Source organism: Netta rufina (assembly GCF_964035555.1).
Source record: "Netta rufina genome assembly, chromosome: 24".
NCBI lineage: Eukaryota > Metazoa > Chordata > Aves > Anseriformes > Anatidae > Netta > Netta rufina.
The window spans coordinates 2279738-2293980 of NC_140148.1; the positions used below are offsets into that span (position 1 = coordinate 2279738).

Consider the following 14243-nt stretch of genomic DNA (forward strand, 5'->3'; position numbering starts at 1 on the left):
AGCAAAACTTTAGACACCTTTATAGGTCAGGGTGTGGACATTGTGAAACGCTTTACTGGCTCTTCCACCTATTCTCCGTGCTTCAATAACAGTATGCAAACAGTGTTTTTAGCAGTGTTGTAGATGCTAGATTTTGTTTTCTTCTCTTACTGAAATGACTGGCTTAATTTTCCATCTGTATTAACAAGGCAGGTACAAAGCAAAATTTTGCATTCGAGAGAAGTTTCTCGCTCATAAATAAGAAACAAACCTGCCAATGTGTGGCCACATCACCAGAAAGAATGTGTGATTAATAGCACAAACCATTACTGCATTACCTCATTGCAAACTTCTTCCAGAGGATCAACAATTCACTTACCAAAGCTGCATATTGTAATACACCTTAATAAGTTTTAACATTTCTACAAGTGAAATGAGCTGTGAGTCATAACACCTTCTGGAGTGCATTCAAGTCTGTTATAAATCACGTTGGAGGATTATTTAGTGCAGGACTTCCTTAAATGGCAGGTGAAACTACAAGAAGTGTTTTGAGAATGCTGATGGTTTCAGCCTCCTTTTATAGACTCTAAGTTCCTCTGTCTTGTCAGTTTGCAGAAGTTTTGTTACATCATTCACTAAGACTTAGAAATGACATTATCTCCCAATGATATTTTTCTGCTCTCCTATTCCATCTATGGAATATTATCTGTGGACATTCATTTTGAGTGTGGTATTTTTTACGATACTTCAAATCAAAAAAATTGCAATTTCTTTTGGGCCTGGGTCAGTCACTTCCTTGACACTGAAACAGCACTTCTGTGGATGTCGAATACTGAGAAACTGCAGCTAGCAGACTGTTCAAACAGTTTAACTACAATAAAATTACAAAATAATTTAAAATAATAAAATAAAGTCATACAGTACCGCACTCGTGAGGATTTCCTTTCATTCAGGACACTGATGTGAGACTTAGAGAAAGAGACACGTAAGGCGTCTCATTTTTAGAATGTCCCAAATACCACAAAATCAGCAAACCCACACTGTCATAATGTTTTTTACACGACTAATTTTAGTAGCGCTACTGACTCATGTAAATTGAAGAACGTGATCAAATTAGGTGCAGGGTCTTGACCAGCAGTGCACCCTTGAAACAAAACAGTCAGATTATCTCTCCAGCGTGATCAGGTACTGAAGGGATTGCTGGAACCGAGAGTGGCTCTTTGCGGAAGTCAAATTATCTAATAGCTGAGCTAAGTAGAAGCTGTGAAGTGATGAATTCTAATTTAGTCGCTATCAGTGACTTTCTTTGCAGCCTTGAGCAAGTTGTGTCATCTCTTTTTCCAATTTCTCAAGCAATAAAATGGGAATGATAATACTATCCCGCTCATTATCGCCCTAACTTCATCTCTCTGTGTTGTGAGAATGTGAACAGTGCATGTAAGAGGTGGATATTAGAATCATTAGTTATTATTCAGGGCACAGAACCAAAATTCAGAAATGATGGATAACCACCAGATACAGGGCAGCACGTGGCCAGTGACACAGTATCGTTCATTACTTGTCCAACAAAAAGAAATCTGCAGTGAAACGCAGCGTTCTGAAGACAGGAGAAATGCCCAGAATAAGCATTTTTTGTCATTAAATACCTGCCTTCATTTTGAAAATTGAGTGTAGTGTGACTAATATTTATATGTTTCAGGACTAATTGGTTTACTTAAATTATTAAAAGCAGTCTGAATGGAGGTATTAGAGCCACCGCTGTGTGGTGATGTTGGTAAAGTGCGTGATCTGTGAGGGCAGCGTAGTGAGCCACACCGCTCTGACCATTACAGGCTGCCATGACACAGCTGCAAGAGAAGGTTAACATCTTCAGAGCAGTGGGGTGGAAGGGGAATTGTGCTTTACACCTCTGCCAGTGCTGTTTGCACCACAGCTGAGCATAGCACAGGCATGCAAGGGAGTGCATCTCTCACTTCTGCATGGGAGGATGCTCGGGCAGAGCGAAGCCAACGCACTGCACGAGAATGTGAAATAAAAACAGGCTTGTTCTGTAAAAGCCTGCAATTACTGAGTTTTCTTTCTTCATTCCTTGTAGTTTAGCACAATCAAAACCTAGTGCAGGACAGATCCTTTGCTTTGATTTAGAAGTAAGGAACCACTTAGAAGTTTTTATAATTATTTATATCACAGCAATGCCGATAGGCTCTGTACATTTGATAACTAAATGTATCTCTAAATAGCACAGAAAATCGTACAAGACCTAGGCACATTTTGTCCAGATGCTACAAACACCAGGTCTGGCTTGTTGGATCTGGTAAGCCATAAGGAAGGACATTGTTAATTAGCCAAGAGTTACCAGTCCTGTATTACAAGTTTTACCCAATTTAAAGAAACCATTAGGTAATCCATTCAATGCTTTCGGGATCTCTTTGTGCAACAAGGGTGGAGAGTGGGGGAAGGAGGGACAAGGGGGGGATCATGAACTGGTCTTAACATGCCAGTAAGAGTGCTTTGTGTTGTAGAGATGGACTTTGTTTATTTTAAATCTGCATTTTCTTTGAAATTTTCACTTTCTTTTGTGAACCTTGTTTCAAAGCAAAGCTGGTAGCAAGAATTCTTTATGAAGGTCCCTTATGAGTAGGTATGAAAGAGTACAATGGCAATTTCACTCTTGAATATAAGACTGCCCAGAACATACTGTTTTATATGCAGACTTTGGAATGCAAATCTGAACAGACACTCTTGGTGCTCCATTTTGGCTCTCTTAGTTCTGCTCTCCAGCCTCCATTGTCTAAACAGTCCTAATAATACTGTGGGTTTTTTTTCTTCCTTAGTTTTCAGTGTTGTGTATCTCTGGAAATCTTCATATTGCTGTTAGGGTCTCCTGTTGTAGTGGTGACTGGGCTGACGTGAGAAAGGGGAAGAGTGGGTTTGGCTGAAGAACTTGGGCCTTCCAGCACTGGCAGCATGGTATGCACTGCATCTACCAGTCTGTCCTGACTGCAGAACCCGTCAACAAAACCGAGGAGCATTAATATGAAAGCAAATTGCTGAAATGGTGTTTTGAATTAAATAGGTCACTGGGAATGTATGAGAGTGGCTGGAAAAGTACTTACAGTCTGAAAGAAAACGTGTCAAGATAGTTGAACAAAATTTCTCTAGAGCTGAAGAATAAATGATTGTTTCCAGGATGAATATTTTAGTAAAGTGCACTTTACAACAGTACTGCTGATAACCCTGTTTTAAATGGTGCAAACCAAAAGTTTTATGTAAGGAAGTCTGATAGCTTTGCTTATATAAATAACACCTGTAGCTTGCGTCACGGCTTTTGTTCTTATTTGTGTCCTTCCACTTTCATACTCGCTGAAACAATGAGGCTTTTGCAGCCCCTTGGACCTGCGTCAATAGCACTGCCAGGGGCTGGTGCATACTTAAGAAAAAGTAATATCAGAAATACCAACGACCAATACAAGTAATGGAAAAGGATTTATTGGCAGCAGTGAGGTATATGATAAGAGACATAAGACCGGGAGAAAAGTTTAGAGATTATTCACGTTAAATTATAGTTAATTTGCAGAGCAATAACTGAACCACAGATGGAGATTCATGCCCCGGTGAGATGTGCATAATACATATATTACCAACTCAGACAGTCATTTCCATTGAGTAGTTTGTCTTCAGCGTTGTGGTGACTACAAGCCCTTTAGCATATCAGTTCTACCTAGCTCTGTGTGGCGCTTTTCAGCGTTAGGCTGCAGATCAGTTTAGGAGTGAGCTCACTACAGCATCCCCTTTTCACACACACCGAGACCAACGCAGAGCACGAGCTGTGCAGGGGAGTTCCCAGAGGCTGCTTGTTAGCCTGCCGGGGGAGCCAGGAGCTGGCAGGACTTCTTGCTTCATGCTTGCTGGTGGATCTCGTTGACGGTGGAGGATACCACCTGCCCGTTCACACTGTCGTGGACAATTGCTTTGATCTTTCGATTGGTCAGCCCAGCATATTCTGAAAGAAAATGAAAGGCTAATTATACAAGAAGCAATGCTGAGAAGAGATGATGCAGGGAAAACTTCATTTACAGTAATTTACCAGCTGCTTCTTCAACTGATTTATCTTTACATGTTTCCCTTTAAGTCAATACTTACTGCTCTTTGTGAAATGTTAACAAAGTCACCCTGGGCCTTGTCCAGGTCAGGGCAAATGAATAATAAAGCTGCATCCCAGCCAATGCAAATCTAACTTCAGAGCAAATTAACCTGCATGTCTGTAGGTCATGCTCATACCAGAATATGAGTTTCCAGACATGCAGATTTTGTTTGCTCTCAAGCCCTAAGACTGTTTTAGTCACCAAATGGAGTCTCTTTGCCTCCTCATATACCATGAAAGCTTTAGGCTTGAGTCTGAGCTCTGGACAGAGTGCTTCACTGGCAGAGGTCAGTGTGAAGAGCAGCCCGTGAGCAGGCAGACGCAGCAGAATGTGCTCTGAAGTGCAGTCCTTCGCAGGTGAATCACTGAAATTATTCTCAAATGTGGCCTACATGAGAATTAATTGCAATGCAAACCTTTCATAGCTCCTTAAGATGAAAATTATTCTGAGTAAAATTTGATTGGAAATGACAATAATTAAAAGCTACTATAGAGAACAAAATAAGGGACTTTTACCTTTAGCTTTCGATTCAGATTTTTTTGTTTTCCTGTAAAGAAAATGAAACAGAGACAAAGTAATGAATATACTCATCTCAAGAACTTATTCATCCCCTTCAACTCACTGATTCTAAGGAGGCCTCATACCAATATGAAAAGAGATGAAAACAAAAAAATTAAGAAGGGACTTTTTATAGTATACAAACTTTTCATTAGTTGTAGGTGCAGATGCCCTCAGCTGAAGCTGTCCCCTTGTGCATTCAGTATCACTTCTGTTAAGGACGGGCACATCGCTCCTCGTACGCCCTGAGCTGCTCAGGTCCCTGCCTGGTTCCTGATGCCCAGCCCTGGACTTGGTGCCCCACTGCCCTGCCTCAGGTTATAACAGAGGCACTCAGTTATTGCTGACCTTCCTTTTTCTATTTTGTGTAAATAAGCCGTGCTCTGTGTATCAGGTGGGAGAACAAAGAATAGAGAGGGCCAGAGATTTCTGAATGCAGAGATTCAGAAAAAAAAGAAAAAAAAAGATGGGGAAACCCAGCAGCCCCTCAGCACAGGGGCACGTTGTGTGGGTTTGTGTGCTGGTACTTGCAGCTGCGGGTGGCTGAGCAGAACTCAGCTGCACTTCATTTTGCACTTCACTCTGGGCTTCATTTTGATCTAGAACTTGTCTTGAAGATTGGAAATGACTATGAGTTTTACTGAAATTGACATTTTTTTCCTCAGCAGAGATAGACGTGCTGTGGGAATGTAGAAATTATTTTTAAAAATATATCGTTATATTAATTTAGGTAATCTAGACTACACAGATTCAAGTTTCTCCTTATATTAAATGGCTCAAGCTTTGTATTATGATCCATCAAATTAAAATACCAGCCCTTCACATAGCATGGAACTCACAAGCTTTGATTAAACGTAAACAAACAAATAAATAAGCTGAAAACAAGAACTCTCTTCTCATCTATTCCAGTCAGGGCAGCTTTGCCTTACCCGTCTACATTCCCTTCCAGCAGCAGGCGGTAAGTGGAAATTTCCTTCTCCAGGCGTGTTTTAATCCCAAGAAGAACTTTATATTGGTTATTTTGCTGCTTGATATCATGACGAAGCTGGCTTAGCTCTTCCTCACATTTGGAGATGATCTGCTGCATGTTTTGAAGTGCAACAGCATAGTAATTCCGGGTGTCAGCCAAGGTGTCTTCCAGCATGTGTTTCTGACAGCAGATAACAATTCTATGATTATTATTTATGTAGCAGGTATAATGCAGAAATACCAGCAAATTTGGTCTCTGGCCAGATGATTACAAAACCTAGGTTGTGGTCATTTAAGCACTTAGCCACTTGAGTGACTATTTACATGAAATCAGCAGAATCATGAAGCTGTGTTGTGTGTGCATAATGAAAGGCAAAAACTGAGTAATTTGTCCCTGCCATAATGCTTATTCTCAAAAGCTGTTGCTCCTGTAACTGCTGACTTTTTTGTCAGTTCCTGCTTTAACTGTACAGGGTTGCTTCAAAACCTCAAAGACGTGGATATGTGAGCTTTCACCTCTACAAAAGCTGAAGAAATAGCTTTAAGGTTCCCCATCAGTATTTTTCACAGTTCAGATATTTCACGTGTTATAACAGGGGTTGTAAATATGAAATTTATATTATCTGTCTTCTTTTTAGATAATGGAGTCAATTCTCCTGTATTTTCTTTTTCTTCTCCCCATATTTTGTTGTAAAGTGAGACAATTTTTACATCCTGGCAATGGTTGCTGAATCTATGTTACATATTCTGTCAAAATCAAGTATGGTCCAAATTCCAATTTCACGTATACTTTAATAACTACACAAAAATTACACTAGGCATAATTTAAGCAAAGAATTGGTCCAAGGCAGGTCCTATGAATTTATGATGTAACAGTGGCCAGCCAGAGATGTCTGCAGTAGATACCTTACTCATCTGTGCCTGCAGCTCGATGTCCAGGGACTGTAAAGTACGGGTTAGATCCTTGATCTCGTTCTCACTGCTCTGTATCTGTTCTGGATTAGGGGCTGCTGCCAGAGACACAGCTGAGCTCTGTGGAGCAAAACAAGAGAAAAGTTTACTGATTTTGGCAGTCAGGTACAGCACCAGGGATCTTTGAAATGAACAGGAAAGAGCTGTTACCAGTTCTTTGTACCAACTGTCGAGGCTTTGACGATTCTTTTCAATTATGGCTTCATAATCTTGTCTTATTTCTGCTAGAATCTTGGCTAGGTCTTCAGGAGGTGGTGCATTTACTTTTACATTGACTTTGAAGTCCTGTGATGAGCGATTTGCTTCCATATCCTGTTGATATCAGCAGATGAAACAAGCTCAAGCTCTGAAACTTGTTCATGAAAAGGGAAACAGTTTTTGTCCCTGGCTTGTTTTCCTCAGTTCCATCCTCTCAAAATACCCACAATATTTTTTTCATTATAATAGTTTGTTATACAGATTAGTTAACACTATTTTGAAAATGTACACATGGATCATACTGCGACATGACTTAAACCAGTGTTTAAGTCTGATACCTGCTTCCATGGCAGATCTGTGCTAGAGAGCTCAGTAAAATCATTGCAGAAGATCTTTTCAAATTATATTTCTGGAAGATATATATTTAATAAAGCACTGAGATTTTTAGTTTATTTATCTGTTATGAGCCTAGAACTTTTCATGAAAATCTAACAGTAATTTCATCTTTCTTACCCCGTATGTTAATATTTATGGAACTATAACGAAGTTTACAGGAGAGTAATATAAAAGTTCTATGTAATTGTTAAAGGAATAATTGGATTAAAACATATAATTACTGTGTAAACAACATAATTACAGGACAAGTCGAGCAGGTACGGTAACATTCCTTTTGGTGTAGCACAACCTTATGTGCTAGGTACCATTTTCAAAAGCGTCCAGGCAAAGCAGCATTTTGGGCATGACATCACGGCCTCTGCAATGTAGATCAGCTGGACATGCTGATGTCTCTGTTGGTTGCCTCGATTCCCAAAGCTGTTTTATGACAGCTGTTTAGTTCGTATCCTGGGCCGTAAGGGGACCAGCCAAAGAAAGTTTCACCTGCTGCTGTGTAACCCTTGTGTTCCTGTTCTGCTTTATCCACAGGTAGTGAGTAGGGTGTTTGGTTCTGTATTAGATACTAACTGAAAACAACACCAGATCAAGCAAAGTGAAAGCAGCATGCTGTCCCACAGTGGTATTACATAAAATGGAATAACAGAGACTACTCTGGTGTAGCTCTGTATTAAGACAGCAGCACATTTTTTGACAGGGATTGAGTGTTATCTAATTAATTATGTTTAGAGTTTTACAAGAATAAGTAGTCTCACATGGCTTTGCTAACCATTCTTTTCAGTTTTGGTCCTTTGTGAATTCAAGATCTGTTTAGTTTGGGTCAGCCTGCTCTAGGGGACCCTGCCTGAGCCGGAGGGTTGGACAAGGTGACCCCAAGAGGTCCCTTCCATCTCAGGCACTCCGTGCCTGTGAAATGATATATCCCGAGGTGAGGGGAAAGGCTACGGTCTGAAAAACTCCACAGCAACCAGAAACGCTTCCTGTTTATCCGAATCTCTGTGTACGTAGATCTAGGTATTTCTTAGAACATTTCTGTCAAATACGTAACTTATTATTAGCTGTGTGCGACAAACGAGGAGCTGACCAGAAAAGAGCCTGGGAGAAAATATAGCAATCTGTTATCCTTCCTGAAATCCTGATTTAGTTGGTAAAGTAGCACACAAACTTCGTGCCTCATCTGACTCTCGTTGGCTCTGTCAGAAACATGGTTGGGTTCTGAATCATCAATCCCATTTATAGATTGTGGATCTTACTCAAAGTTAATTACACAGTAGCAAAGATTTGTGTGATAGTGTAACTTTTTCTACCTCCTCATGGTCTTTCCTCCTGAGGATGTGCTCTTCTCGCAAGCCTTCGATTTCCATTTCCAGATCTGTTGTAATAATAGTCAGGCCGTCGAGCTCCTTACGCAGGTTCTCAACATCACACTGCACTCCCTGCCTGCGAGTCTTCTCGGCTTCGTACCTTTATGGGGAAGGAGCAGAGAGAGCCTGCTTAGTGAGAACAAACTGCCTCGTGTATAAGCAGTACCACAGAGAAGTAGACTTGCTTAAGTCCTCTATGTATGGAACAAAAACCCAAGGAAACAGATTCTGTTTGTAAAATACATTCTTTGATAAATTCTTGAATAGTCTAAAAATGTGGATGTGTTCCATTATTATTATTGTATTTTTTTTCCTTGTCACAGCTCCTCTATGGTATGAACTAGTTATTTTTCTTTTATTTTTCCTTTTTATCATTCACCAAGTTATGAAAGCTTTGGGAATGGAGTGCTTCGATTCTGCAGATTTATTACAATACCATCAAAAGCTGTGAGATTTTCAATAACTGATCACGTCTATTAAAAATAAGACGAGATCTTCATGATTCCTAAGAAGCCTGATTTACAGAAATGTAAATTCCTTTCCTGGGCAAAGATCTACCAGGAAGATCTCAGTCCAAGCATTTGGGCTTTTTAGATGGTCTGAAAACCCTTTCAGCAATGTCCTGAACAATCAAAGTGTGCACTGGTAACCGGGGAAGCGCTGGCCCATTTACTGTGGCAAAACTACTGAGAACCCAAAGCAGAAGATGCTGAGGGACAGGTATTTCTTGTGGAGCTGGATGGAAGAAGTGATAACTGCAGGAAGTAGATTTGGGCTGGATTAAGGAAGCGTAGGGTGCAGAGAAGGGTTAATTTGTACTCCCAGATGATGGTTTTAAATGCCTTTTGTCACAAGTATCAAGTGTCTGCTGTAAAACCTGCTCTTCAGGACCTGAACTAAGTATCATAAACAGGGTGACTCAAGGTTGTTCAGCAATCATTTCTGTGTTTTACATCCTTTTTTTAATCCTTTTTTTAAAAAATGTGTTCCACATTGGTTTTATTTATTCATTATCACCAGAAAGCTAAAGTAAAATCGGCATCAGACTGCATTTTCAAAAAAAAGAAATATGTTGCTTAATTCTCTTTCATACTTAATCAGGAAACCAAAAAAGAGCTTACTTGAGCCTGAAGTCTTCAGATGCCATGTTAGCATTATCAATTTGTAAAAGGATGCTGGCGTTGGTGATCTTGCCATCCTCAATCTGCAAAACAGAGAATCCAACAGACTTGGTGTTGCCATACACATGGTGACAATGAATAACCTGTGCTGTTTAAGATTCCATGCTGCTTGTATGAAAGAAAAATGGAAGTCCTGTTTTAAGGAATATAGATAAAGAAACTTAATTTCCTGAGTCACTTAGATGTTTCTGCTATTTTTGTCCATAACCTTACTCTTTTTTTTTTTTTTTTTAATTTTAATTTTTATTTTTATTTTTTTATTTTACTTTGTCTTTCCTGGCTATGAAGTAGTAGGAATCATACTATGTGTGGGCAGGCAAAGGATACGGATAACAGTACACAAATCTCATGGCATATTACAGAATAATTTCACTGTCTTCCTCAACATTAAATTCTGTCTGAGTACAGTTAAAATGCTGGCATTAATCATATGCTCAAAAATAAGCATGTGCATAAACACCTTGCTGAATCAGTGCTGAGATGCAGAGGTGTAATGATGATGATAGAAGCAACTCATGAGCAGGACAGGACCCCTCTTGTGCTTAAGTCTGGAGTTGTACGGATTGTCATTCTGAGACCAGCACCGGCCAGCTGTCATGATCCAGTCAATTATTCACCTGCCACTATACTGAAACCTCCAGCAGCATACAGTGATTGTCATTCTGATTTTGGTTTGGAATGTTGAAATGTGCTCCAAAAGGTGAAGGAGAAAGTGCACCACATCCTTCGTTTAGTGTACTCGGTGTGCTGAAAAGACTTGTAAGTCCGCGTTAAAGTGAGGCAGCTTTTGAGCTGTAAATCTGAATATGAAAATCTCAGTACTCCGTTCAGAATCTTTGGAAGTACTCTAGAACCTCATGCGTAATTAGAAGGAACTACTGATTGTGGGACATCACGTCCTCTCCTACCAAAAAGGAAAAAGATGCATGTTTGCAGCTGCCTCCACTCGATGCTTACATACTGAAACAAGGTGAATTATGGCCACAGAGATATCTCTAGCTATTTAGAGAGCTCTCAGCACTTTTTATCAAAACTTCCCACACCTAAATGAATCACAAAGACACCAGGAAACGACAAAATTGTCTTGAAGTGTCAAAAGTTTACCTCTCTTAAAAAAAAAAAAAAAAGAAAAAAGAAAAAAAAAAAAAGTGCCTGTGAAAGGTTTTAACTAATCTCTAAGACAGAACAAACTGTACGTTCTTAGTGATTAGCAGCACACCTCAGATACTGCCCTGGGACATGGTGGAGGCCAGCTAAAGAACTATAACAAGACTCTAAAAGTGTTGCTGCCTGAAATTTGTTGTCAGAGAAGAGGCAGTTCTTGAACCGATCCTTAGATAATAGTAAATTCTACTATGGAAGGTAATAACTGAGAGGCCGTAAGAAAGCACCACTTGCGTTCTTTGATTTTGTGCCATTTCATAACAATGCAACACAGCTACACATAGAAATATATATAGATGCTTTGTAACTCTCTGTGCAGTCTGAAAGAATAAAGAATCCAACAGAGGAGTTACAGTCATCACTGTTTTGCCAACTGTTGTATGACTGCTGCTGTGTCACTTAGCAGCGCGTTCCAGATGTGGATATTTATCTGTTTATAATTACACTGATTTCTTCACTACATGCATCGTGGATACAGATGTATCACTAACACCAGTCAACAAATTTACAGATGTCTTATTTAAGAACTCACACATTATTATATACAAAATGCACTCAAATTCCTTTTCAAAACAGTTTTTTTTTTTTTTTTTCAGGAAGGCTTCCTGCGCTGGCTTGTTCCTCAGTACGCTGTATGTCTTTTGGTCCACAGCATGGATCCTGCCTCCCTGAATCCTCTGTAAATCAGTTTGGATTTTTAGCAGGGCCAGATGCTTGAATATGACCATAGGCTGTACTGGCATCTATGTGAAAATGGAGCCAGGAATGCCTGAAGAACTGAGGCTATTTAACTTTTGGGTTAAAATGGAGTGGGGCTGGAGCAAAGCAACTTGCTGCCCTGTCATGTTCATCGTGAATTCACCCAGGGAAGAGAGTGCTTCCAAATGTAGGACCCAGGTGATTACACACGTCGAGGTTTAGATAGCCACGACATCACACACTTTCTGGGTTATTGGATATAGGTTCCTAAATTTTGTCTAAAATTCACTTTGGGTGCTAAATTATTCTCGCCTTTTTAATTTGTGGGCAATTAATTTAATTATGGTTAATAATTAGATACTATATTCTCACTCATTTTACTGGCAGTCATGGTGCTAATTGCAATAATTTATAGAGAAAGTGAAAATCTTGTGTTAATCATGGAATTGTCCCCTGTAAATAATCCTTTATTAGCCCTTCCTCTCCAGTACAAACACCACATTAAACTGGCTGCGATGGCCATTAGTCTAACGGTGCCTGCAGCCAGCACGTAGCTATTTCAGTCGGTGTTAGAAAAAAAGTATTTTAAGTATAACCTATTCAAAAGGGAGGGGGGCTTTCCTACAGTCTGCATTGTGCTTTTAGTCGTGTCGTCTTTCTAAATCTTTCTGACTTGTTAATTCCATATCAACGCGAACACATTATGTTCTTGATGAACAAGTATTCATCTCTGGATCAGTTAAAAAAAAAAAAAAGTGCTTAAGTGATAGGTTTGGAGACTGATGACCTTTCTTTATCCTTAAAATAGAACTAGGTGATGACAATTCTGGCTCTCCTTGCACATTGCCTGTGGTCAGACTGCCTCATCTTCTGCCTGGAGGCAACACATTTAGCAGTGAGCAGGGAGTTTGATTAAGTCCCTGACCTCTGTCAGCAAATGTGTGGGACAACACCATTTCCAAGCCCTTTAGAAAAAAAATTCTCAGGGTTTTGAGAATGCCAAGTCATCATATTAAAAGAAGTAGGGGGAAAACAAGAGCATCGCATTTGGAATAGCTCTGCTTTTTGCCCCATATGGCTATGTAAAGTTAATTACAGTGATTAGTCACAGAGATGGTTACAGAGCTAAGTATGTTCATTATGAATACAGATTAATATTATGCTTAAATTTGAAGACACGTGAGTTTGGGAGATTGAAAGAGTTACTGTTGAACGTTAATATTAACTACTGGCGGGAACCAGAAATTCTGCTTTTAATTATAGTGAAAACATCCACAAGGAATTTGTCACTGCTATTTCCTTAATTACAATGAAGTATTTTCCATCTGATTACATAAACTCCTAGGACCCAAAACTCCTGTAGTTTCATCGTCTGCTGCCACAAGAATCAAAGAAACGAAAGGCAACAGAGTGTCTAAAGGCAGCGTGCATGAAAGAAGGAAGTCTCTTCAGTTTGCCTGCTTTTTAATTTGCTTGAATACATGTGCAGTCAAAAAGATCAAATTCTGCCAGACATAGTTGCTCAAACCACAGTTTCATGTACAGGAATGAACACTTGGCAGCACACAAGTCTCTTTATACTATCAGTCTTTGCAGAATCCCCTTTGTCTCCTTCCAGACTTTCTTATACCCCTTTCTGTTCCCTGTGGAGGCAAAGAATGTTTATGCCCAGCTCCTGCTACCACTTTCATTTCTATTTCTAACATTTAAAATGTTTTACTTAATTTTCTTTAAAGGAAAGCCATCAGCATAACTGAGTACCCAGATTCCTTAAAGGAGCACAGAATGACATAGTTCGTATAGCTCTGACTTACCTGTCTTTGCATGTCAGTGACGTTTTGCTCGTATTGGTTGAAGTCATGCCTCTCTCCATGAGACTTTGTCTTGTGCCACTCTAGGATGCAGCTTTCCAGCTGAGCGTTGGCTGCTTCTAAGGAGCGGACCTTGTCCAGATAGGCAGCCAAACGGTCATTCAGGTTTTGCATGGTCTGTTTCTCATTCCCACCCAGGAAGATGCTTTCCCTGTGGTGCTCGCCGAAGCATCCCCAAGATGCCTCTCCTCCGGCAGCCAGACAGAGGGGTCTGGCAGAGGAGAAAGAGGTATGTATGCTGCTGGCACCACCATCTGCACCTGAAGGTCTGTAAGAAGTTCCTTGCTGGGCCAAACCACACCCTGAACTACCCCTGAGGGACGCAGAAAAAAATTGAAAAGGGCCTTGGCTGGTACTCATGTTTAGCTCAGTTATGGATCTAACCCAATGTTTGACTGACTAGCACTGAGCAGCTTCTTAGCCTTCCCTAAGCAGCTTTATGCCTTTTCCTGTGGGAGTTCCCTTCGATGAATGACTACAGCAACAAGATTGTGTCATCATGAAACGTGCTTCCTCTTGGTCAATTCTGAAGCATTTATGAGCATGCACTGTTGTTATTATTTGGAATCACAGCCACATACCGGATTGTTTTCCTTTTGCTTGTTTTCTTTTTTTTTTTTTCTTTTTTTTTTTTTCTTTTCTTCTCTTTTCATATTATAATTGTGAGGTGTGGCTAAAAGCAGTAGGTGTGGAACTGGATCAGCTCTGCTTCAAACTTTTTTTCTAACCCTTTAGTAAATACATTATATT

General features: G+C 39.9%; 1 protein-coding gene across 1 annotated transcript; it reads right to left on the bottom strand.

Annotated features, from left to right (window-relative positions):
* Positions 1–3878: 3878 nt before the first annotated feature.
* Positions 3879–13853, bottom strand: KRT23 (keratin 23; the record flags this gene model as incomplete). The annotated part of the gene is made up of 8 exons (XM_084301321.1): positions 3879–3982; positions 4640–4671; positions 5612–5832; positions 6558–6683; positions 6774–6935; positions 8522–8678; positions 9700–9782; positions 13437–13853. The coding sequence occupies 8 exons, from the start codon at positions 13851–13853 to the stop codon at positions 3879–3881; spliced, it is 1302 nt and encodes a 433-aa protein (XP_084157447.1).
* Between the last annotated feature and the right edge of the window lie 390 nt (positions 13854–14243).